At 37.2% G+C, this 27,433-nt stretch overlaps 1 protein-coding gene across 5 annotated transcripts in view; it reads right to left on the bottom strand.

Annotated features, from left to right (window-relative positions):
* The window catches only part of USP25 (ubiquitin specific peptidase 25), a 166,678-nt gene that overhangs the window by 114,740 nt on the left and 24,505 nt on the right, over positions 1-27,433 (bottom strand). For 4 of the 5 annotated variants that reach the window (XM_088836120.1, XM_055422304.2, XM_055422288.2 and 1 more), the window contains exons 2-4: positions 27,072-27,149; positions 23,280-23,424; positions 7,390-7,513 (exon numbers count right to left, since the gene is read on the bottom strand). In XM_088836120.1, coding sequence (XP_088692246.1) covers positions 7,390-7,513; positions 23,280-23,424; positions 27,072-27,149 — 347 coding nt within the window. The remainder of the gene's footprint in view (positions 1-7,389; positions 7,514-23,279; positions 23,425-27,071; positions 27,150-27,433) is intronic. The other variant, XM_088836114.1, reaches the window with a different exon arrangement.

The raw sequence follows: 27,433 nt of genomic DNA on the forward strand, positions 1-27,433 counted from the left end.
AAAAGCCCAACCTCTAACTCAAATATGAGCCCTCCAGTCCCAAGTTCTTGTCCTTTTTTAGAGTCCAGTTCTGGCACTATGAATATAAATTTTATATAAACCAAGTCCTCATAAGGGTTCCTTCCTGGCCTCACCAAAGTAAAGCCAATGATTCTACCTAGACTTTAAAAAGAGAGTGAGAGAGAGAATAAAAAACAACACTGCAAATCTCAGAGCTCAGAAATAGCTTATAACAAAATGTAGCATACTGAGAAAGGCAACCCCCAAAACCAACCCCAACTAGAATCACCTTACCTTCCCAACACTAGTCATGACCATGACATTCAACAACAGAAAAAGATGACAGAACATTTTTGCTCTTTACCTTCCACACACTATATTGAAGGAATCTTTAAAGCACTTACTTATAGTAAATTTTCAGTTTTCCAAAGTGGTTATACCATTATACATTCTTACCAACAATATATGACACTTTCCAACTGATTTACATACTTACCAATATTTGGTATGTCAGTATTTCTAATTTGAGTCATTGTGTTGGCTGTTCTCCAATGAGGTGACTCACCAAGCTTGCACCAGAGATTACCACTACTGCTGTAAGCTATCATCATATCCCACAGGGCAACTACTCCCCAATCATTTACTGAATACCAGTCAAAGAACTCTGTGTTTCTGACACAGAAACTGCACGTTGGATATGTAACTCCTTCCAAAAGCAGATCTGTTTCTCCAGTGGTAAGCAAGCTCCTGCCCACTCCCCACAGACTGACTACACTGGCCCTTTGATCACCTTCCAGTCTGCATTCTGACCCTCCTCAGAACTATCAGTGGTGCTTCATGATTGCTGACACTTTTTTTTGAGTTACAGATTTGCTCTCCCAGTCTGACTGGTCATCTCATGCCATAGTCGTGCGGACCTTGAAACTAATGTTTCATATTTTCCACTTTTTCAACTTGTAATCTGACAATGGTATACCTTTTATTATAAAGCCACTCAAAAAAGGAATGACAGTCAAAGAATTGGATGGACCTTCTATGCTCTCTACCATCCATGGACATCTGGTATTGCTGAGCCTTAAAATTATCCTCACAAATTCACTTCAAAAGATTTGCAATTGCCCCCCTCACCTACTCCTGTTCCAAACATCTTCTTAAGGCATTTATCCCTCATAACTGCTTCCTAGGTATTGATCAAGATGAAAAGAGTGAGAGTTACAGAAATCTATAATTTTTAGGTTATAGGTTTTTAACATTCAGAATCTTGCCCCAACCATTCCTGGACATGTTGCTTTTTTCTTTCCCTAATGACAACTCTAGGCTGTCCTGGTTGGTAAACCCTCCAAGTGGCTCCCAAACTCAATTTCAATTCAGTTCAGTTCAGTTCAGTCGCTCAGTCGTGTCCGACTCTCCGCGACCCCACTAATCACAGCACGACAGGCCTCCCTGTCCATCACCAACTCCCGCAGTTCACTCAAACTCATGTCCACAGAGTCGGTGATGCCATCCAGCCATCTCATTCTCTGTCGTCCCCTTCTCCTCCCGCCCCCAAGCTTTCCCAGCATCAGAGTCTTTTCCAGTGAGTCAACTCGTCCCATGAGGTGGCCAAAGTATTGCAGTTTCAGCTTTAGCATCAGTCCTTCCAATGAACACCCAGGATTGATCTCCTTTAGAATGGACTGGTTGGATCTCCTTGCAGTCCAAGGGACTCTCAAGAGTCTTCTCCAGCACCACAGCTCAAAAGCATCAATTCTTCGGCAATCAGCTTTCTTCACAGTCCAACTCTCACATCCATACATGACCACGGGAAAAACCATAGCCTTGACTAGACGGACCTTGGTTGGCAAAGTAATGTCTCTGCTTTTTAATATACTATCAAGGTTGGTCATAACTTTCCTTCCAAGGAGCAAGCGTCTTTTAATTTCATGGCTGCAATCAGCATCTGCAGTGATTTTGGAGCCCCAAAAAATAAAGTCTGACACTGTTTCCACTGTTTTTCCATCTATTTCCCATGAAGTGATGGGACCAGATGCCATGATCTTTGTTTTCTGAATGTTGAGCTTCAAGCCAACCTTTTCACTCTCCTCTTTCACTTTCATCAAGAGGCTTTTTAGTTCCTCTTCACTTTCTGCCATAAGGGTAGTGTCACCTGCGTATCTGAGGTTATTGATATTTCTCCCAGCAATCTTGATACCTAGAATTCTTTGTTGGACTGAATGATCTTGGAGTGTAAAAATAATGATTACTTGGATGAGCAGTGCTCATCCAGTTCCTCTACAGTGGCCCATGTAAGCCAAAGCGGGAGGTACGAAGAGGATGCGCATGTGTGCATGCTGTCACTCAGTCGTGTCTAACTCTTTGAGACCCCATGGACTGGAGCCTGCCAGGCGGCCCTGTCCATGGGATTTCCCAGGCAAGAATACTAGAGTGGGTTGCCATGCCCTTCTCCAGGGGATCTTCCCAAACCAGGGAATGAACTCGCATTTTTTTACATCTCCTGCATTGGCAGGCAAATTCCTTACCATGTGTGCCACCTGGGAAGACCCCATGTAAGCCAAAGTGGGAGGTACAAAGGGTCCATGTAAATTTTACAAAAATGTTACTGTTTCTCTTGTGTCTGTCTGGGTGAAACCTCAGGTACAAGTAGGAAATTACTGGGGGAAAAAAGATAAAATTAAAACTACTGGAAAGGGACACACCGACTTTGTAGCAGTGGAGGCATTGTGAGTATGGGATACTCACATCTGTGAGTATGGGACATGGCAGATCCAGGAACATGAGAAACATTAAAATTCTTTGTCTTTCAGAGATGACTTTAGAGCCCTAATGAAAAAGAAAAACACCCTGGTGAGGCTACCCCATACCACAGAATTCTGGCAGTTATTTTTTTTCCAATCAGTGAAAATCATTTTTCATTATTTTCATGTGTCTTAATGCCATGTAAATTTGCATAATTTGTCACTATTTTTAAGATAATTCTACCTTTTTTCTCTAAGAAATTTTAAGATTTTTCTCAGTCTTAAGTGTTCTAGAGTATCACGATAATGAATTTAGGTGTGGGTTTCTTTTAATTTTTCTAATGAAATTTGTAGACTCATGAAATTATAAATTATCTTTTCACTTCTAAAAAATTTCTGTGATGATCTCTTTAAATTCTGCCTCTGACCCACTCCTCCCTCTCCTTCTGTAACATCAATTAATGTATGTTAGACCTACTCACTTTATTTGCCATGTCATTCAACCTTTCTCCATATTTTTTATCTTTTTAGCTATCTTGCACATGTTGGGTAATTTCTTGTTATATAGCTTATAGAGTACTAACACATTCTTTAGCTATTTCTAATCTATTAAATTAATAATTCTTATTTTCATTTCTAGAAGATATTTTCACAGTTCTTTTTCAAGTAGAGATTTACTGAATTACTAAAGTGACACAAATTTCTGCTGCACAACCACGGTACAATTTCTCAAGGGCAAATCTCATCACCTCTAACAACACTCCTCAAGCCAAGAGATCTATCTTTGCAGTATTATAGGCGTTTTGGAGAGCGGATACTTCTGATTTATCCTTAAGGTGAATGTCATCCACTGACATAACCACTTTACGAGGGGAATGATTTTCTATTAAAGCTTCCCACCTACTTACAGACAATGGCCTTTGACTTCCTTTTCCCACATTCAATAGAGATACCAAGACTGAAGCTCAAGTTTACACAAGCAAATTTCATCATGTCAAAAAGTGAATTTCAGCATTTCAAACTTATTTCCTTGGATATGTTGTTTCACTTTGATTTAATCTGATTACAGCCCTTACTATCCGAACAACCCTATAATACTTTAAAGAGATCTTAAAATATTTTACATCCAACAGAAACAACACATTTTGGTTGCTTACACTAGAAAATTTCTTTAGTCTACCATATTTCCTGACACAGTTGAAGGCATGCTGTTTTTAACAATTTTAACTAGAACCTAGCCCTACTTTCTACTCAACTTAGTCACTTAATGAAGCAACCATTTTCACAACAAATATGCCTAGCCCTTAGCCACATGAAATTTACTAACAAATTTCAGCTATCCATCATACTCTACTTGTTCCCTGTCTGAGCAGTAATAAATACATCCAATCCTGACGTTAAAAAGTAACTATATTAAAAAGTACACTTTTAAACATGTTCAACTTAAGAAATTTTACCATGAAATTTATGGGTGCTGAAACAGAGGACTCCATGATGTAAAAAGACAGGTTTTAGCATATCGAGTTATACACAGTAGCATAGTATTCCAAATGTGTGAATTCATATTAAAGTATATATCCGTTCCGTTCCGTTGCTCAGTCGTGTCCGACTCTATGCGACCCCATGGACTGTAGCCTACCAGGCTTCTCCGTCCACGGGATTCTCCAGGCAAGAATACTGGAGTGGGTTACCGTTTCCTTCTCCAGGGGATCTTCCCGACCCAGGGATCGAACCCGGGTCTCCCACATTGGAGGCAGACGCTTTAACCTCTGAGCCACCAGGGAAGCCCTAAAGTATATATACTGAAATACAATCAGAGTCAAATGACTCTGGGATTTTATTTAGTAAGATTTTGTCATCAAATAGTTAAATTCACTTTAAAAAATACATTTAAAAAATATATGTTTAAATATATTTTACCCTTTGAATTTAGAGCCTTAAGTCTTAATAAAATTCACTAGAATACTGTAGTTGTCAAATGTCTAACTAGAATGCTCATCTTCCCTTATTTCTAATACAACGTGATTTATAAATATGCTTATTTATTGCATGTTGCATTTAATATTTTTTGTTACCTGATATAATAAAACCTACACATATCAAGAAAAAAATTACACTGTGCAACAATAAATACTCCTACTTTAACAGAGTATAATTTTATGTAAAATTTTGTCATATAACACTATACCAAGTCTCTGTAATGTTATCTACAATAAAAATACTTGCAAAATATTTACTATTTAAAGGTATACTAAAATTAAAAGATCAAGAATAAGAAAGAACATTATCTTAAAGAGATTTTTTCCATTTACACAAAAATTAATATCTTAAAAAATATATAACATATAGTGAATATAATAAAGATTAGGAATAATATAAACTCCTTCACTTTCAATTTATTTTTACCTAATTATTATATGCTATTTTAATTACAAAACACAAGATATAAAACTACTGATACTTGGTATATAATCCTCCAGCCTTGTTTCTATTTATGCAGTAATGTAAATCAGTATATACAAAATTATACATGTACTTTAAAAAATATTTGTATCACAGTATATGAGCGTGCTAAAATGCTTCAATGGTTCCGACTCCTTGAAACCCCATAGACTGCAGCCTGCCAGGCTCTTCTGTGCATGGGATTCTCCAGGCAAAAATACTCAGGTGGGTTGCTATGCTCTCAGCTAGGGAATCTTCTAGACCGAGGGATCAACTCAAGTCTTTTCTGTCTCCTGCATTGGCAGGCAGATTCTTTACCACTAGTGCCACCTGGGAAGCCATATATTACATTTAATATCTCTTTTTCACATAATAGATCCTCATGACCCTTAAATATGAATTTCGACTGATGTAGTTCATGTTTAAAATATTTCTTACAAAGCGTAAGTATTATCAAATTTTATAGTTATTCAAGACAATTATATCAATTCCAATTCATGTTTATAAGACAAAACCTACCTTTATAATTTCTCCAAATCCTTCAAAAAATCAGCCTAAATAAAATGACTGAAAATAGATACGCACTTTTTTTTTTATAGTTAATTTATTTTTTATTGGAGGCAAATTATTTTACAATATTATATTGGTTGGTTTTGCCATACATTGATATGAATTTGCACCGGGTTTACATAAGTTCCCCCTCCTGAACCCCCCCTCCCACCTCCCTCCTCCCTTTATCCTCCCTCTGGGTCATCCCCACATGCCAGCCCCGAGCATCCTATAACATGCATCGACCCTGAACTAGTGATTCGTTTCACATATGACAACATACGTGTTTCAATGCCATTCTCCCAAATCATCCCATCCTCACCCTCTCCCATAGAGTCCCAAAGACTGCTCTATACATCTGTGTCTCTTTTGCTGTCTCGTATACAGGGTTATCATTTGCATCTTTCTAAATTCCATATATATGTGTTAGTATACTGTATTGGTGTTTTTCTTTCTGGCTTACTTCACTCTGTATAATAGGCTCCAGTTTCATCCACCTCATTAGAACTGATTCAAACGCACTTTTGATTTTCATTTAAAATTACCAGCATTAAATGATATTAGCTACAGTCAAATGAATTTTAATTAATTCTTACCATCTTATTATCTTACAAAACAGTTTCCAAAGTAACATTTAGAGACATTAAAAGGTATTACTATGAAACATTATGTGCCTTTGCTAATAAACATAGCATTTTGAGACATCTATCATATAATAATCTCAGATTACTTAGAAATATCCTGTTAAATACCGTGTCAAGGGAAATTATCTGAGAAAGCTGGGACATTCTGCTACCAAACAACTCTGTTAACAGGGAAAAGGACACTGGAGTCATAAGACTCATCTTAGCTGCGTACCTTTGGAAAATCATTTAACCTCTTCAAAGATAAATTTCTTCCACAGTAAGATTAAATTGCCCTGGCTCCAAAGAGTTGTGTAGACGATTATAGTCTGTTATAATTTAAAGTTTGTTTTTTTTTTAAACCAAACTTATTTAATCCTTTGGTGGATCAAACTGTTTCAAACTAAACAGCTTTGGTAATTAAATAACAAGATACATTCTATCACACTTCTTGGAATCTTGCTCATTTCTTTAAAAAGAAAACAAAAACCTATGAATGTACTATTATATTAAAGATCAGAAGTAGGCAAACTATGGCTCATGGGCCAAATTCTGCTGGCTGTCTACATTTTTGTAAACCAAAATTTACTGGAACACAACTATACTCATTAAATTATGTATTATCAGTGGCTGCTTTTACACTATAACACTAGAGCTGAGTAACTGCAACAGAAACCAGATGGCCGACAAAGCCTAAAATATTTACAACTGGCATGTTACAGATAAAGTCAGCTGATCCCTGCTATAAATGATTACAAGTTGAATTGGACAATGGATCCAAAAGGAGTTAGGGAAGAAAAAAAAATCAAAATAATATTAAAATATATGCTTAAATTTAATGCCTCAAAATGCCACTCCAAAACTAAATTTAAGATTCAAATGAAATGAACATTCTGGTTACATACAATATAACAACAATACTGAAGTTTACTAATAGTTTACTTAGAATAATAAAGTATATCTTTGTGCCTCTTCAAGTTAAAGTTAATTATTATTTCCATTATAAACAGCACTTATATCTATACAAATTGCATTTTTACCTGCTAATGGCTTGCTCCTCATCAGTTATTCCAGTCTCCCTGAATGCCCTGTTTGATTCTGCCAAACTCAAGGCAATTGCTCTCTGAAGATCATCTTTATCATCTCCAGTAAGATCAATCACATCTGAAAAGCAAAACTATGTTTCTCAAAATTAAGTCAAACAAAATGAAACTTAATTCTTAATGGAGATTTTATACCCAATATACCCTTTCGAATCAAACCCAGCACCAACTTAATTCTGTACAGGAACCTCTCCAAAGAGAATGCAAACACATTTTAAATTGGTTATACTTTGAAAATTAACGTTCTTCCCTATAAAATTAAAAGCATAAATATTTTTCATTAGAGAAGACTCAGTACTATGAAATCTCTGATTAAAAGCTAATAAGCAGAAAAACTGCTAAAAACAGGTTCTATAATAAAAATTGAAAGCAACAATTAAACATTTACATTTATGCTTTCCGAAATTAACCCACATATACACGTTACAGTTAGTCCATACAACCTAGACATTTATCAAAGTATAATAATTAAATGAGCTCTCAAAGTTATGTTCCAGAAACTAATTGCCCATGTTGTTGTTTAGTCACTAAGTCATATTCAATTCTTTTGCAACCATATGGACCATGGCCCACCAGGCTCCACTGTCCATAGGATTTCAGGTAAAAATACTGGAGTTGGTTGCCATGACCTCCTCCAGGGGATCTTCCTGACCCAAGGATTGAACACAGGTCTCCTGCACTGCAGGTGGACTCTTTACTGCTGAGCCACCAGGGAAGCCCAATTGACCATATATATTTACATACACTTTTAAAGTCTGAAAGAATGTATGAAGCTGTTAACAGTGGTTAATTTTCAGAAAGAGGATTAGGGGGAAAAGAGAGTATAAGGATCTCTTGCTTTCTATTTTCTGTTTTATGCTTTTCGTTTAATTATAAAAAGAAGTTTTCATTTCACAAAAAGAAAATATACATTACTAAATGAAATGTTTTCTTCAGTGAGAATAAAAGTCTTGATGCTGGAAGTATTCTTTCTCAAAAGAATAAAGTCTACAACTATTACCACATTCAGAAAAACTGCTTTGTAATCCAATTTCCCAACATATATTGATCTACTTCCTTAACCCAAAAGAAATCAATTATACCTCTATCATCATTTAAACAATGGCAAACCATAACATATTGCTAAGCAGGGGATTACAAAATAATAGGATGAGAAAGAGAAAGAAGTATAGCTGTTACTACCTTATCTTTGCATCGCTGGGATTATACTGATTAGTATACTAACCAGTTTTATATTGTATATCGTATACTGGACAAGTTTTAAATTCCTTTTGTTTATTTGTATTTGAGACATGTTAAAATTATTTTTTCCTTTGTAATCCGAGTATTATAAGAGTGAAAGAAGAAAAAGGACTAAGCAGTGGGACATAAGCTGTCTGCATTCTACCATCTGAAAGTGAAGTGAAAGCCCCTGAGTTGTGTCTGACTCTTTGCGACCCCGTGGACTATACAGTACATGGAATTCTCCAGGCCAGAATACTGGAGTGGGTAGCCTTTCCCTTCCCCAGGGGATCTTCCCAACCAGAGATCAAACCCAGGTCTCCTGCAGTGCAGGCAGATTCTTTACCAGCTGAGCCACAAGGGAAGCCCAAGAGTACTGGAGAGGGTAGACTATCCCTTCTCCTGTGGATTTTCCCCACCCAGGAATTGAACAAGGGTCTCCTGCATTGCAGGCAGATTCTTTATGAGCTGAGCCACAAGGGCAGCCCACCTAGCTAAGGGTTATATGCAACTACTTGAAAAAAATTTTCACACTTAGTAATAAAATACATCAATAGATTCAAAAGTCTACTTCTATTGTTATATACATTTCCTCCTCCAAACAGTAGCTTATAAGAATACCAAAAATATTAGAAATAACAGTTGGCCATAGAAGATTTTTTTTAATTCCTTCAGTTCAGTTCAGTCACTCAGTCGTGTGCAACTCTTCGTGACCCCATGAATCACAGCACACCAGGCCTCCCTGTCCATCACCAACTCCCGGAGTTCACTCAAACTCATGTCCATCGAGTCGGTGATGCCATCCAGCCATCTCATTCTCTGTCGTACCAGTCTCCTCCCACCCGCAATCCCTCCCAGCATCAGACTCTTTTCCAGTGAGTCAACTCGTCGCATGAGGTGGCCAAAGTATTGCAGTTTCAGCTTCAGCATCAGTCCTTCCAATGAACACCCAGGATTGATCTCCTTTAGAATGGACTGGTTGGATCTCCTTGCAGTCCAAGGGACCCCCCAAGAGTCCTCTCCAGCACCACAGTTCAAAAGCATCAATTCTTCAGTGATCAGCTTTCTTCACAGTCCAACTCTCACATCCATACATGACACTGGAAAAATCATAGCCTTGACTAGACGGACCTTGGTTGGTAAAGTAATGTCTCTGCTTTTTAATATGCTATCTAGGTTGGTCATAACTTTCCTTCAAGGAGTAAGTGTCTTTTAATTTCACGGCTGCAATCAGCATCTGCAGTGATTTTGTAGCCCAAAAAAATAAAGTCTGACACTGTTTCCACTGTTTCCCCATCTATTTCCCATGAAGTGATGGGACCAGATGCCATTTAATTCCTTAGTATAATAAAACCTTACAGAAGTGCAATAAAGTGAAAGTCTCTCAGTCATGTCCAGCTCTTCATGACCCCATGAACTATACAGTCCATGGAATTCTCCAGGCCAGAATACTGAAGTGGGTAGCTGTTCCTTTCTCCAGGGGATCTTCCCAACCTAGAGACTGAACCCAGATCTGCAGCATCACAGGCAGGTGTAAAAAAATTCAATTAAGTAAAATGTGGAACAGAGTTACAGAACAACTGCAATGATACACCTGACAGCAGGCCAGAGGATTTATACGTCTGGTTTACAAGTCCACCAAACCACAGCTGTAGATGGATGGTGTCACCGGTGTGTGTCATCATTCAGTCCAGCTGAAATATTGATTAAAGAAGCTAGAACTAGAGAGGCATGAAATGGCCTCATAAAAATGAGATCATGGTCATTAAAAATGACTAAAACGTGGGTGACTAAAGAGAGACTAATACAGTAAAGAAAATAACTTGAAAATCACAAAGAAGCAAACAGGTTTGGAGGACTTGATGAATTAGCCCCTCAGACTCCACTGTCTCATCTTCCTAGTATGCTTTCTTCAACGACAGAAGCCGAAAAGATTAAAACAAGCCAACCTATTTTCCTGATTCACTTGTAGGTAGTTACGGTTTTGAATAAAATTTAGGTTCCACCAATCGGATATACTAGCATGAGATGTGAAAGGCAGCTATGACGAGGAAGGCACTCTCCTGCTGCTTTTGGCTGTTTTTTTTCCAGGATGACTGAACAGATGTGGGCTGCTCCACAGTAGCAATCCAGTTTCCAGCTTCCAGCTTCAGGATGTCAAGAGAGAGAGTAGAAGCATAACCAGACTCTGTGCTCCAGTGTCCAGGCACAGCTTAGAGGCAGTTACCTAATCCTGGCTGGCTCTCCCTGGGCAACAGGTACAGAGCTATGTTCTCAACTGTCCCACAGGCAGTCTCCTGATTCACTGTCTCCCTGACTGTGGCAGATGGAGTAGCTTCGCTGGCTGGCCAGTCCAGCAAGAATCTGGGAGTCATTTCAGAAAGCTGAGCTAGAGATCCTTCCTCCAGGGCTCCCACCGAATTTTTTTTTTTTTTTAAACAATCTAGTCCCCTGTATTAAATTTCTTCTTTGAAACTATCTTAAGTGTTTACTGTTTCACAACTGACAAGTAAACCAAGCTGGCTAGAGCAGAAACTCACTTAGAAATAGCAACAAGGTATATTTTGAGCTTTTCATAATTCAGCAATTGTAACTTGAGAAACACAAAAGCAAAAAGGCAAGATGCTTTTTAACTCTATTTCATAAAATAACTGAAGTTGCGAGAAATGAAATCTAACATTTCAAGAATAAAAGAAAGGTAGACAGGCTTCAAGTCCTCAAATTATTAAATCCAGTGGTCTCCCCTCCATACTAGCAGGACACAAGTGTAATCCATGGATTCTTGGGGATCCCCAGTGACTCTATAAGGCTCCTTAAGTAAAAATGCTCTCATAAAAAATGTTATGATGTTATCTGTCCTTCCTACTATGGTCACATTTACAGTGATTATGCAAAACAACAGTGCATTAAACCACTGTGTCTTAGCACAAATCAAGGTAGCAGCATCAAGTTATATTTGCAATTCATTATATTACAACTATGCTGCTAAGTCACTTCAGTCGTGTCCGACTCTGAGCGACCCCACAGACGGCAGCCCACCAGGCTCCCCAGTCCCTGGGATTCTCCAGGCACGAACACTGGAGTGGGTTGCCATTTCCTTCTCCAATGTGTGAAAGTGAAAAGTGAAAGTGAAGTCGCTCAGTCGTGTCCGACTCGTAGCGACCCCATGGACTGCAGCCTACCAGGCTCCTCCATCCATGGGATTTTCTAGGCAAGAGTACTGGAGTGGCTTGCCATTGCCTTCTCCGATATTACAACTATACACACTCATAATTCCAAAAATAAAGCCAAAATAAATCCTTAATAAGAGAAAACTAATTTTATGAAATCTCAAACACTGTTTTACATGATCTTTTACTTCTGACAAAATGGAACATATGCAGAGTAGTTCTGTTACATATGCAAATAAGCTGTTGCTAAAGAAAAAAACACTAGTGCATTGTTTGAGCTGCAAGTTGAACTCAATGAATTTTTTTCATGGAGCACTATCTTTATTTGATATTACAACTGATAAACTACAAACTATGATTATTCAGACATCAGTATTTGACAGACATTTTGTCAAAAAAAAGGGAAGCCTGTCACTTGAAAAACAAATGAGACTATGTGCTGCCAATGATAACTACGGAATTTTCAAGCAGAAGTTGCAACTTCAGAAAACTTGTTTCTATCACTATGAGAGTGATATCTTCCCAATACTTCAAAGGTTTTTCTGGTGAAATCAAGTGATATTAACAGTTTCTATTTGTTTTATAATGTACATGTTCTTCTAACATTTGGAAGGAAATCTTTTCCAAATTACCAATGCATTGTGTTACTAAATCATGCAAGGATTAACAAGTCAATTCAAAGAGCAAGGTAAGATCCTAGGAGGATCTTTTGTTCTAATACTTGGTCTCTGACCCAGTTCCTGACAAAGAGCTCCTATATCACTAGGCATTTCCTAGGTGACAGGAGCATCTTTTGTTCTAAAGAGATAACTCTTGGTGGGCTCCAGACAGACTTCAGGATGGGCCAGAAAGACTAAGTCATGACGAGAAGCTTGCAACTTGGAGCCTCATGTCCCATCCTCTAGGGAGATATGAGGGACTGAAGATTAAGTTAACAAACAAGCCTACCTGATGAAACTGCCATAAAAATTCCCAAAGTACAAGGTCTGGAGAGCTTCCAGGTTGATGAACATATCCATATGCTGGGAGGCTGGTACATTTCAACTCCACAAGACAGAAACTTCTGGCTTGGGACTTTTCAGACTATAGAGGTATGCTCTATACACCTCTCCATCTGGCTGTTCATCCTTTATCATAGCCTTTAATATAATAAACTAATAAGTATTTCCCTGAGTTGTGAGTCATTATAGCAAATTATCAAACTTGAGGGGGTCACGAGAACTCCCAATTTGAAGTCAGGTCAAACAGAACATAGGTAACCCGGGGACCTATTTCTTGTGACTGGTGTCTAGGGTAGGAGGAGTTTTGTGGGACTGAGAATTTAGCCTGTGGCATCTGAAGCTAACTTCAGGTAAATAGTGTCAGAATTGTAGAACACTCAGCTGCTGTCATAGAACTAGTCATATGTAGGGAAAAAAACCCTCACATATCTGGTATCAGAGGAATTAAGTGTGAGCAGAGGAAGAAAAAAGTAATTATAGTCTTTAAATCTAGGAAGACTGACTGACCAGACTATCGGTCCTTAATTGAAATTCTGAGATTTGTTCCTTTAAGCAATGGAAAAGGTTTAGTATAGTTTCACTATAACTACAATAATTTTCTCCATGATGTTCATAAAGCTTCTTCTTCCCATAGGTTATTTTAGAACCATACAGCCATACAGCAATACTGAATTATTATAACCTACTTTGGCCACCTCATGCGATGAGTTGACTCACTGGAAAAGACTCTGATGCTGGGAGGGATTGGGGGTGGGAGGAGACTGGTACGACAGAGAATGAGATGGCTGGATGGCATCACCGACTCGATGGACATGAGTTTGAGTGAACTCCGGGAGTTGGTGATGGACAGGGAGGCCTGGCGTGCTGTGATTCATGGGGTCGCGGAGAGTCGGACACGACTGAGCGAATGAACTGAACATACATATCAAACACACATGATTTTAAGAACAGATATAAAGAAAATAAAATGCTATTTTAATAGTGACTGATCTTAAATTTAATCTCTTTCTAGAGTTTAGTAGAATGATTTCTGTAAAATATGTAATGAGTTATCAATTTCACAATGAAAAATAATCTATGATTTTCTTACATGCTTATTCAAAAAAGGAACAAAACATGCTTTCACTTCACTTCAGTCACTCATTCGTGTCCAACTCTTTGCAACTCCATGGACTGCAGCACGCCAGGCCTCCCTGTCTATCACCAACTCCTGGAGTTTACTCAAACTCATGTCCATTGAGTCGGTGATGCCATCCAACCATCCTATCCTCTGACGGTCCTTCTACTCCTGCTTTCAATCTTTCCCAGCATCAGGGTCTTTTCAAATGAGTCAGCTCTTTGCATCAGGTGGCCAAAATATTGGAGTTTCAACATTAGTCCTTCCAATGAACACCCAGGACTGATCTCCTTTAGGATGGACTGGTTGGATCTCCTTGCAGTCCAAGGGACTCTCAAGAGTCTTCTCCAACACCACAGTTCAAAAGCATCAATTCTTCGGCGCTCAGCTTTCTTTATAGTTCAAATCTCACATTCATACATGACTACTGGAAAAACCATAGCCTTGACTAGACGGACCTTTGTGGTCAAAGTAATGTCTCTGCTTTTTAATATGCTTTCTAGATTGGTCCTAACTTTCCTTCAAAGGAGTAAGCATCTTTTTATTTCATGGCTGCAGTCACCATCTGCAGTGATTTTGGAGCCCCAAAAAATAAAGGCTGACACTGTTTCCACTGTTTCCCCATCTATTGGCCATGAAGTGATAGGACCGGATGCCATGATCTTAGTTTTCTGAATGTTGAGCTTTAGGCCAACATTTTCACTCTCCTTTTTCACTTTCATCAAGAGGCTCTTTTGTTCTTCTTCACTTTCTGCCATAAGGGTGGTGTCATCAGCGTATCTGAGGTTATTGATATTTCTCCCAGCAATCTTGATTCCAGCTTGTGCTTCATCCAGCTCAGGGTTTCTCGTGATGTACTCTGCATATAAGTTAAATAAGCAGGGTGACAATATACAGCCTTGATGTACCCCTTTCCCGATTTGGAACCAGTCTGTTGTTTCATGTCCAGTTCTAACCTGTTGCTTCCTGACCTGCATAGAGGTTTCTCAAGAGGCAGGTCAGGTGGTCTGGTATTCCCATCTCTTTCAGAATGTTCCACAGTTTATTGTGATCCACACAGTCAAAGGCTTTGGCATAGTCAATAAGGCAGAAGTAGATGTTTTTCTGGAACTCTTGCTTTTTCAATGATCCATAGGATGTTGGCAATTCGACCTCTGATTCCTCTGACTTTTCTAAAGCCAGTTTGAACATCTGGAAGTTCACATATTGAACTTATTGCTCACATATTGCTGAAGCCTGGCTTGGAGAATTTTGAGCACTACTTTACTAGCATGTGAGATGAGTGCAATTGTGCGGTAGTTTGAACATTCTTTGGCATTGCCTTTCTTTGGGATTGGAATGAAAACTGACCTTTTCTAGTCCTGTGGCCCCTGCTGATTTTCCAAATTTTCTGGCATATTGAGTGCAGCACTTTCACAGCATCATCTTTTAGGATTTGAAGTAGCTCAACAAGCTTTAGTAGTAAACAATTTCTAATTGGCAAAAGTCAATTACAAAAATTTAGCCTTTGTAAAAAATTCCATCCAATACCAAAGGACAACCTTGGTAAACACTAAGCTTTCTTTCAACCAATCCTCCCTTTATTATTAGAATAAATGTGAACGGAATTCAAGGGCACAAGCATGTTAGTGTCAGCTGAGTAACACTGCAGAAAAATCACAGTACAAAAACCTATGAACAATACTCTCCAACATTTCAAGACTGCCCAAAATAAAACATTTTTTTCCTGTAAAGTCAGAAATGTATATATCAAAACATAATATTCACCTTAATAAATCCTTCTAAAAACTTACACACCAACTATACCAAACATTTCTTTGCTAACTCTGAAATACAGATAGCCATCAACTTAACAATAAATTAGACTTCAAATGTACATAATTTATCATTCATAATTCATTTTCTCATGAAAATGGTACATAAAACAACATAAGGAGTTCAAGTTAGTTCAGAAGAGCCAATTTAGCCCATAATCTAATTGAATTACAATGTATGTAAGACTGTAGTTACATCTACAATGTAAGATTTTGATTTAGGTGGGAAGAAAGTTCTTTCATTATTTTCCTCACCTACATAAGGCTAACCCGAGGGGAAACATTTTTCTTTTTTTTTTTTAGTAAGCCAAGCTTATACATCAGCAGAGATTTCTAGGCAGAAGAGTGATATGAATAGAAAGAACTGTTTGGGAAATAAAGAATTAAAAGTGCTGAACAAGCGTTTGAGAAAAGTTGTAATAAGAATATGTACTGGGGCAGAAAAACTGAAGGCAAATGTAGGCACGTAAAAACTGACATAGAAGCACTGAAGAGGAAAGTATGCACATAAAAACTGACCGAACTGCAAACTACATGGTGGTTCTGGGAGATGAGGAAAAGCTGGAGGGGAAAAAAAGTCACTGAGCCACCAAAAGGAAGGGGATGCCCTTAAAAGAAAAAAGCAAAGATGAAGAAAGAGAGCATAAGCAGGTGAATGGAAATGAGGAAAAGACTATTGTCAGCCTCACTCTGCTTCAGCCACGGTTGCTGTCCTCACCACTCACCTTCTGAGCCAAAAACACTCCTGCCTCAAGACCCCAGGCTGGGCCACACTTCCCTCAGATATCCTGGAGGTTCAGCCCCTCGCTTCCTCGGGCATCTGTATAAATGAGACATTCTCCGTCCAGCCCTCCATCTAAAACACCACACCCCGTGTCTGAACTACAAACCCATCCCTGTCACCTCTGTCCTTCTACCCTACTCTGTTCTTCTTCATAAAATTACTACTACCAGACAATTTTTATTTACTATTTACCATCAGTCTTTCCCCTATGCTAATTCAGACTCTTCTTGATATTTTTAATGGCCTAAAAGAGTACTTGATTTGTATTAGGAAATCAATAAATATCTGTTAAGCAAGTAAAGTTTAATATCGAGACTGGAATAGAAATAAAAATTAATGAGTGGCCTTCATAGTGGCACTAGTTAGAATAGTTGAGAATATATACTTCATCCATCGAAAACTTTTTCCAGATAAAGGACAAATAGCATAATAAGGTGTCATGTTAAAAGAATACTTAAAAGCAAGAAGACATAATAGAAATTGTGCTGCTCACTGCACTCTCCCATTCTTTTCCAACCTTATTGTTGCTGAACTCAGATTCTCCAAAACAGTGATGTCCAACAAAACTTCCTGTGATGGTGGAAATGTACTATTATCCACACAGCCCAATACAGTAGCCACTAGTTACATGTTGATGGCTATTGCCCATTTTAAATGTATCTATGGCAACAGAAAAACTGAGCTTCAGGATTATTTAAATTGATGTTAAATTTAAGTTGCCACATGTAACTACTGGCAACTGAATTAACAACTCAGTTCTAAACGGTCTTGCTCTGTTTTTAATAGTTGCTGCTAAGTTTATAATGGCAGCACTGTTAAGAAAAGGGACAATAAAGGAGGCATAGCCTGAGTTTGTCATCTATTTCATCATGTTTTCTGACTTGGAAAAAAGTAAAAATTATCTGTATTAGTCAACAAAAAGTACAAATGCCATAGCTATCATTCTGTCCTAAAACTACAGAAAATAAAGTTATACAAGCAATTCTACAGTGTATGTCTAACACAGAGTGTATGCCTGCTGCTGCTGCTGCTGCTAAGTCACTTCAGTCGTGTCCAACTCTGTGCGACCCCATAGATGGAAGCCCACCAGGCTCCCCCGTCCCTGGGATTCTCCAGGCAAGAACACTGGAGTGGGTTGCCATTTCCTTCTCCAATGTTTGAAAGCGAAAAGTGAAAGTGAAGTCGCTCAGTCATGTCCGACCCTCAGCGACCCCACGGACTGCAGCCCACCAGGCTGCTCCATCCATGGGATTTTCTAGGCAAGAGTACTGGAGTGGCTTGCCATTGCCTTCTCCAGAGTGTATGCCTAACTGCATCTAATTAGCTACAAGTTATCTGCATATCACTGTAGCATCTCATTTTTAGGCTTAACTGACTTTTGGTGAATCATGCATTATGCATTAGAAATCTCTACAGAAAGAGATTTAACTTCTGTTTCACTTTTTTCTTTCTGCAGTTGCTTATTTAACAAATTTGGTGAATGGGAAAAATTATCAGTGTTCAATTAGTAAATCCTAAACTTCTCAACATAAGTGATTTACCCTCAGCAGGGATGAGAGCAGTAGACTGGAATCTGTTTATAATTTTTGCTTTAAATCTAAAAAAATAAAAATAAAAAAATCAATTTTAGACTAGTCAAGCAGTATAACTAAGACTAGAGTTCCAGGACAGAACTTGAACATGTTTCTCACTTTTTGTGCAATCCTTACCAAAGAATTCAAGTTCTGCTGTAAAAATAAATACAGCAACTTTTAAAAAAATACAATACTTCTAAATTTGTGAAGGGTCTACCACTTAACACTCACTCCAGTGTGTTATACTACTTTCTCTAAAACTTAAGTCAATATGTGGCATTATTTTCTATGTTAAAATTACCTACCTAAATCCCTCTTATTTTTTGATCCATACTTTGATTGCTTAATTGTAGCACATCTTGTTCTGGTGGGCATATACTGTTTTTTTCCTGTTTTAAAAAAGTTCAAAAGAATTTAATGATCAAGAAAGAAAGAATATTACTATTTGATTTCAAATTGGGCAAAAGCCTTGTATGGTCATGTCTATGACAGAGTTTGTCATGACACAAAAACTTCACACAATCTCTTTTCTGATTGTTAAATATACCTATGATATCTCAGTATCTTGCACTATTTCTTAGTCCTCTTTGCATTTTTAATTGCAAAATTCCTAACACAATCATTTTACTTCTCATTTAAGCTGGAGGCAGGAGGCACTCATTTGACAATTCACAATATCCAGTCTAAACAGGGATAAAAGTATTTAAAAATGTGCCTCAACTGTATGCTAACGGTACTACAAAAAAGTTTTTTGTGTTTTTTCCCCCCAGAAACCAGCAGTATTTATTTACAGCTTGAAATGTTACCAAAACAATACTTCTTAATTCCTTATTATGCAGAGTACAAGCTTTCCTTGAAATGTTTCCTTTTTCTCTCAAAAATGAAAAGTAAAAACACACTGAGGCCAATAATCGCCCTACCAACTACTGAAAATGTAATTACTTCTTCAATATTAAAGTTCACAAACACTGTGTTCACAAATATGTGTTCTCCTCTCAAATAACATAATTTGCTTTATTTTCTGATGTACTTGGGTATATGAAAATTTCCCTATAATGTGATTTCTATGGAACATTAATTTGAAAACTAAATTTTTCTAGTCATCAAAAAAACATGTTTAGTTCTTCTAAAAAAGACCTTTAGTTACAAGTTTTATTCTAGTTCATAACAACAAGGAACCATTATGTATTTAGCATTAGAGTCTTTTATTTAAAAACATAAATGTTTTGTTATAACTACAACCAATAGATGACAAAAAGTTAGCAAGGTTTGTTTACACCTTAGCCCTGTTTATAACAGATTTTACACTTTAAAAAAAAAGAGAGAGAGAGAAGAAATTGAAAAAACAAAAACCCTTGCCATTATTTGAAAGAATTAAGTTCAAGTATGGTCAATTTTCAAGTAACAAGGCATTTCACATAAAATTGAGAAAATGCTCAAAAAGAGTTTTTTAAACTAGAACAATCCCTTGAAAATTTCCTCACACTCTGATCACTCCAACACTCCACACTCCTTTAGCATTTACACTTTTATTCAAGAAGAGGTCTGCGTTTAAATATATATATTCATTTACATTTATTTTCTATCCTTCCCATATTTAACCACTCCTTCCAAGAATTAAAAATAAACAGATTTCGTTTTTCCTCAGCAATTATAGCATAGTAATTTAAAGAATCTGCTAAATGCATGACATTTACTTACTTTCTCAGTTTTAAACCATGTAATACTATTATGACATGACTAAATTTAAATGCTGAATCAAGACTATTTCCTAAAGGCAGTCGTACTTAAAATTTTTTTAAAGATTTAAGTTGTAAAATGGAAAAAAATTATTTTTACCTCATAGGCTATATTTTCCCACTTTGATACTAATACTATTATAGTACAAACACCTCACTATATTTTTACAATTTTTTTCTCGATAATCTCAAACCAACTTTATGAACATACTATACAAATTATTCAGTTATTAAATATGAGTGAGCATTCTGGTTAGAAGGATAGCTCAGTTTATCAATAAAGAAATTAAAACAACAAGCAATTTATTCAGTAAGTCAATGAGATGAAACCAGAAACTCCACCTCTCTATCATTTCTTTCAATGGGAATATAAAAGCACTTGGTGCACACTTTTCAAGAGCTGCACATATACACACACACACACACTTTTTTTTTTTCAATTAACAAATGGGACACACACTTTCTGAAATCAGGTTGCTTTCTCCCTAAGAGCACCTATTCAAATCTTTCATTTTGTCCATAACATTTTCACTACTCCTTGTCAAAATTCTTGAACAGGTGTTAACATGTGGTTTAAAGAACAGTTTCTAATTTTCACACAACAAATAAAGAATCTTTTTGATGACAGTCTTATAATCCTAATTCTTCCCTGCATATGCTGTCTCATGTCACAGTCTACCATCTATATTAAGAGTTCACAGCTATCATTCTAAAATCCTTCCATCCTTTCAACTAGAACACTGAACCATGTCTCTTCTTTCTTTCACTTTAACCAGCTGTCTTCAGTCAAAATCTATTTCTTTTTTCTACCTAACTTCATTTTCCTCCCAAGTCTCAGAACCTTAAAAGATATGAAATGTTATTCTCACATATTAATTCCTTCTCTATGTATACCACTATCTTTTTTCTAACTTCTTGTAACAAGTTTCTTAATCTTGTTCAAGAGAAGTTTCATTGGTTTCAAAATGGCTTTTTTATACATATTATCAATAATAACTCAACAAGCACTTTTTTGATAAACCATGACATCCCAGTATAATGGAAGCAACAGTTAGAACTGGACATGGAACAACAGAATGGTTCCAAATAGGAAAAGGTGTACGTCAAGGTTGTATATTGTCACCGTGCTTATTTAACTTATATGCAGAGTACATCATGAGGAACGCTGGGCTGGAAGAAGCACAAGCTGGAATCAAGATTGCTGGAAGAAATATCAATAACCTCAGATATGCAGATGACACCACCCTTATGGCAGAAAGTGAAGAGGAACTCAAAAGTCTCTTGATGAAAGTGAAAGAGGAGAGTGAAAAGGTTGGCTTGAAGCTCAACATTCAGAAAACAAAGATCATGGCATCTGGTCCCATCACTTCATGGGAAATAGATGGAAAAACAGTGGAAACAGTGTCAGACTTTATTTTTTGGGGCTCCAAAATCACTGCAGATGCTGATTGCAACCATGAAATTAAAAGACGCTTGCTCCTTGGAAGGAAAGTTATGACCAACCTTGATAGTATATTAAAAAGCAGAGACATTACTTTGCCAACCAAGGTCCGTCTAGTCAAGGCAGTGGTTTTTCCCATGGTCATGTATGGATGTGAGAGTTGGACTGTGAAGAAGGCTGATCACCGAAGAATCGATGCTTTTGAACTGTGGTTTTGGAGAAGACTCTTGAGAGTCCCTTATACTGCAAGGAGATCCAACCAGTCCATTCTAAAGGAGATCAGTCCTGGATGTTCATTGGAGGGACTGATGCTAAAGCTGAAACTGCAATACTTTGGCCACCTCATGCAACGAGTTGACTCACTGGAAAAGACTCTGATGCTGGGAAGGGTTGGGGGCGGGAGAAGAAGGGGACGACGGAGAATGAGATGGCTGGATGGCATCACCGACTCTGTGGACATGAGTTTGAGTGTACTCCGGGAGTTGATGATGGACAGGGAGGCCTGGCGTGCTGTGATTCATGGGGTCGCGGAGAGTCGGACACGACTGAGCGACTGATCTGATCTGATCTGATCTGATAGACACTCTATTGCCCTGTTAAGTTTACAGTTTGGTATGCAAGAAAGGCACAGCAAATAATTTCAAAACAACATAGTACTCATTAAGACAGAAGTACACTCTAGGTGTTAAGAGAAGCACTCAGTTTAACATAGAAGCTAGACGAAATACTCTCAAGCCAGCAGTTCCTGAGCAATGTCTTAAAGCCCCAGAAGAAATCAGACTGGTGGTGAAGGCTAGAGGGGATTCCAGACAGAAGTAACATGCATAACAACAGAAGAAATTAAATAGCATTGTGTGTATGAGAACTTCCAAGCTATTTTCCATTACTACAGTGTAAAGTGAGAAGAAGAAAACAGTGGAAAATGAAGTTAGACATGTAGGTAGCGGCCAAAACACAGTTTGTCTTGAACTTGGACACACCCAAAGCTTCTGCCATCACCTATTATCTGTGTGAGACAGGAGTATCCCAGCTTTGGAGATACAAGACCATTTGCGGAGCAAAAATACTAAGATTACCTAGAAATTCTGAGGTTAAAATATTTTATCAACAACATTAAACAGCATTTAATGCCAATCAGTAGCTATAAACATCTATATGAATGAGATCTTTCTGGCTGTTTCCTAACTTTAAGAACATTTATAAACAAAACCAAAAAATTCTCTTTAAGGACAAAAACCACACTTTTCAAATTCAGAATGCACAGAAATACCTACATTTTATATAATGCAGTTACGACATCATAATGAGTTAGAAATAAAGATTTTTTAAAAAAACTCGGCTATATAAGCATAAATTATTCATATTATGAAGAAAAGTTAGAGTCCTGTGTAAAATTTTCTGTATGTTCGTATGTGTATATGCATGTTTATTTATTTTGTTCTGCAGTATAAAGCTTCTTCCAAGACCTTTATTTTGGAGAGGGGTTGGAGTTGAGGGAAGGAAAGTTCTGTTAAACAGTAAATCATACCAGTAATTTAAAAAATACTTTATCTTCAAAAATAATACTAAGGTATTAGTATTATTTAATACTAATCTAATATAATAATCAAAAATAATACTAAGGTCTCTACCAACACTTAACATCTATAAAACAAATGGCTGTGCCCTATTTAAAATTCTAGAAATTTTTAATAAATAACACCTTTGGATGTTCCATATTTTAGGACAATACTATATGAAATGTTTTATGAAAGAATATATAACTTAAATATAATCTTTTACTTCCAAACTGGAAAAAAATACAGCAGCTAATAAAAACATATGCACCTTTCAACCACAAGAAGAAGAGCCAAAGCTAAAGCCATTCCTTTCTTCATCCTTCACCTCTGCTTAAACAAAACACAGCCCCAAGCAAAAGTTGTCATTGTATTATAATTAAAATATTAAGAAAGAGAAGCAAACTTACTTGTATCTGCTTGGCTGCCCACACTGATGTATCTGTCATTGCCAGGAAGTGCTGTTTGATAATAAGTTGTTTCCTCCTGCTGAGGGGTCTTGGCATTCTTTGCGGTAAGGAAAGCCACTGCTAGCTCCAAGTTTCCATTACTGTCCTTCAAATACCAACAAGAGAACATCAAATATTTTGGAGTAAGTATACATTTGCATATGATTTATGTAATTTTCTCCATAACAACACTAATAGTAAAAATCATTTTCAGACTTAAAATTACACTATGTGATTCTTAGTTTTACAATATAAGTTCACTGTAAACACAGTATACTATATCAACAGTAATTCTTTTATTAATTAAAACTAATATAATGCAAAAATCAATTCTATAAATAATTTGTTTTCCATTACTTTTTTAAATCTGCTTAACAAAAGTCCAATCATAAACTTACACTTTGAAGCAAATGAACAAACTAAAAAATGTTTTCTGGAACTTGCTATCTAAAACAGTGAAAAACAAATATTTAAAATAGTACTTCAGCAAACAAGAACAATAACAGATATTCTCTTTAATATTTATGCTGAATACCTACTTAGAGGCAAACTAACAAGCAAATATCAGACTCATAAGAAAACAGCAGCAGAGGTCTGAAAGCATGATAGAGATACACAGAACTCCAGAATACTGTGGAGATGAAAATTCTACCCAAATTAAACACATAAATAATATTCTAAAAATTCAGAAAAAAAAACAGATGCTAAAAACACTAAGAATTTTTGACAGCAAAATCATGAGAGAAACTTGCCCAGTTATCTCTATATTCTCTCTACAGTTACAGAAAAAACAACATTAGCTCTATGACTGCTAACTGAAACCACATTATGAAATCCAGGTATTAATAATGAAGCTATCTTTGTATCAAAGGCCAGAACACATAATACTGTGGAAGCCTTCAGAAATTTAGTTTACAAAGTTCAGCTGGAAGCCAGTGGAAAGTTTTCGACAGATAATGACATAGTATGACTTACATTTTAAAAGGATTACTGTGGGGATATGTGGGGAACAGACTATACAAGAGAAATCGGCAGAAGCAGAGCCCAATATTATTTGCTATCATATCAAGTGTGGGGAAGGATAAAAAGAGAAAGACCAGGATGATTCCACAATATGATGTCTGAGCAACTGGAACAACTCGGCCCAACTCCAATTCTAACAGCCTTTGAGGAGAGAAAACAGTAGGAGTGCACGTTTCAAACTTTGTTACCTATCAAACTGTTGTTAGACTCTTTAAATGACGCATCCAAAACATGAGGTTAACATGAACGTGAAAGTGAAGTCACTCAGTCGTGTCCCACTCTTTGCAACCCCATGGACTGCAGCCTAATAGGCTCTTCCGTCCATGGGATTTTCCAGGCAAGAGTACTGGAGGGGGTTGCCATTTCCTTCTCCAGGAGATCTTCCCAACGCAGGGATTGAACCCAGGTCTCCTGCATTGTAGGCAGACGCATTACCATCTGAGCCACCAGGAAAGTCCGAGTTTAACATTGTCTACAGTTTGTAACAAACCAGACGGAAAACAATTTTAATAACAAAGGCTAACATTATTGAACACTAAGTGCCAAGAAATGTGCCAAATGCTTTCCACATACTCCCTCATAAGATAATAATGATAAACTGAATGCAGCAGGGATCTATACAACTTGAAGGTCACTTACTTTGAACATACAAAGAGATTCTCAAAATAAAAGTGCTAAAATCAATCAATGACATTGTGGCTCCCAAAAGTAGACTCTGTGTCAGCATAATGCTGAGACAGTCAACCCATTATTAAACATTTTACAAATTTATACTGAGCAATAATTAAGATTTAAGTACACTGTTTTCTCTCCCAGATATGGGTAACTGAAACAAGATTAAGAAAAAAAAAAGTGGTCACATAATTTACCTCAAAGGAAATGTGGATGGACACTACTTTAATTTTTTCTGTTTATTTAATTAAACATATTCTACATGTTTCCTAAGTTTTAAAAACAATGTAAGTGAATTCCCCAAATTTGCCCTGACAAGGTAATGGGTCTAATCCCAGACTCAAGTGATACAGAATGGGAAAGGCCATTTCTGAAAATAGACGTGGAATGATTGTAATATTTAGCAGAATAAAGAACGGACTGGCAATCATCTAAATGTCATAATCATAAAAATTGAGGTACGACATTTTTGCGTCCTTTCCAGCTACTTAAGAGCGGCTTCATAAACCATGTTTTAAAATGCTCCTAACAGTACTGGTTGATCATTTTCCTGATGGGGGAAAAAGCTGAAGCAGAAGAAGCAGAAATTATGTGTGGTACTGGGAGCAGGCTGCTTAGTTTCTATTCCAAGCTCCTCCACATGTTAACTATGTGATCTTCAGCAAGTCATTTTAACCTCTGTTTCCTTATCCTTTAAAAGGTAGATAAAAATAACACTTACTTCAAAGTTACTAGGAGGAGGAGTTATCCACATAAAGTACTTAGAATAGCACCTAGTACGTACTGTAAGTGCTTAATAAGTGCTAGCTATTACCACTACAATGATGATGATTATGATTACAATCATTCAAAAGATAAATTATTTCTAGAAAAAAAATGAAGAACTTCTGGCTCCAAATCAAAAATAATATAATGTTGTCTTTCAGAGCAACGTGCAAAGGACTGAAGCTGTATGTGTGCCTACAGTAGCACAACTGCTGTACTGCTGATGTTGGCCTTTAGCAGTGATCTATAAATACACTTCAAGTGGAGTTCTAGTTCTTGAACATTTTTCCTTCATTCACTCTCTTTCAATCTGCATATCCGTGTGATCTTACTCATCTGGGTGCCTCTGTGTGGCAATGAGTATATTTCACAAGATACAACAAAAATTATGCCTTTTTTTCCTGCATAATCGAACAGTTTGATGTTGAATGATCTTAAACATTCAGTTAACTGAAGGTTAGCCGATTTATACTTCTTCCTGGAAGATTGAAAGGAAGCTTCTGAGACTGTATTAATTTTCTCACAATTCCCTCTTCCTATTCTATGCCACTCTACCTCTCCATCCCCAATTAAATACTAAAATGTCTCGAGTAAAATTGGCCATTAGTACTTGGGAGTCATATCACTCCAATTTGCTTGAAAACTGCTTCACGTGGAGGGAGGTCTTTCACTCCAAGACACCATGGAACATTAGGGTGCTGAAAGCTAATGTGCTCAAAATCGCAGTATGTAATGTTAGTTCAGTTCAGTTGCTCAGTCGTGTCCGACTCTTTGCGACCCCATGAATCACAGCATGCCAGGCCTCCCTGTCCATCACCAACTCCCGGGGTTCACTCAAACTCATGTCCACTGAGTCAGTGATGCCATCCAGGCATCTCATTCTCTGTCGTGCCCTTCTCCTTCTGCCTTCAATCTTTCCCAGCATCAAGGTTTTTGCAAATGAGTCAGCTCTCCGCATCAGGTGGCCAAAGTATTGGAGTTTCAGCTTCAGCATCAGTCCTTCCAATGAACACCCAGGACTGATTTCTTTAGGATGGACAGGTTGGATCTCCTTGCAGTCCAAGGGACTCTCAAGAGTCTTCTCCAACACCACAGTTCAAAAGCATCAATTCTTCGGCGCTCAGCTGTCTTGATGGTCCAATGCTATATTAAGTAAGGCCTTTAAAAAAAAAAGTTCTTCCCTGTAACTATGGTACTACCCACTGTGTAACTAAAAAACTCAACTTTAAAATATGGTAGGCGGTGGAGATGAGGGTTTAACAGAAACTGTATCTCGTGAAACAGAGGCCATACCTTCAAGGCTTGCTGTAGAATCTGGGCATCATTAATCCCTGTAATTTCTCGTAGCTGATTCAGAAATGTCTGCTGGTGCTGGAAGAAGGGAAAAACCAAAAGCGTTATACTCTGAAATCTGAAAATGTACAAAGACAAGAAAATAAATACCTTCAGGAAAAAGAACAGAAAACACAAAATAGAGTAAAAAACAAAAAAATATAGAACTTGAGGAAGACTGAATAAATTTTATTATTTTAGGAAAAATGAACCACGCTGCAAGAGTCCTTATTTCATTTTCATGTTTCTAAAAGCTGATCCTTCACTGTCTGATGTATGCCGTCTAATAAGAGAAGGAGTGATCTCTGTGACAGCTAAACCTA

The sequence above is a fragment of the Moschus berezovskii genome, chromosome 1, assembly GCF_049115385.1.
Source record: "Moschus berezovskii isolate FMDL1 chromosome 1, NW_MosBer_1.0, whole genome shotgun sequence".
Classification (NCBI taxonomy): domain Eukaryota; kingdom Metazoa; phylum Chordata; class Mammalia; order Artiodactyla; family Moschidae; genus Moschus; species Moschus berezovskii.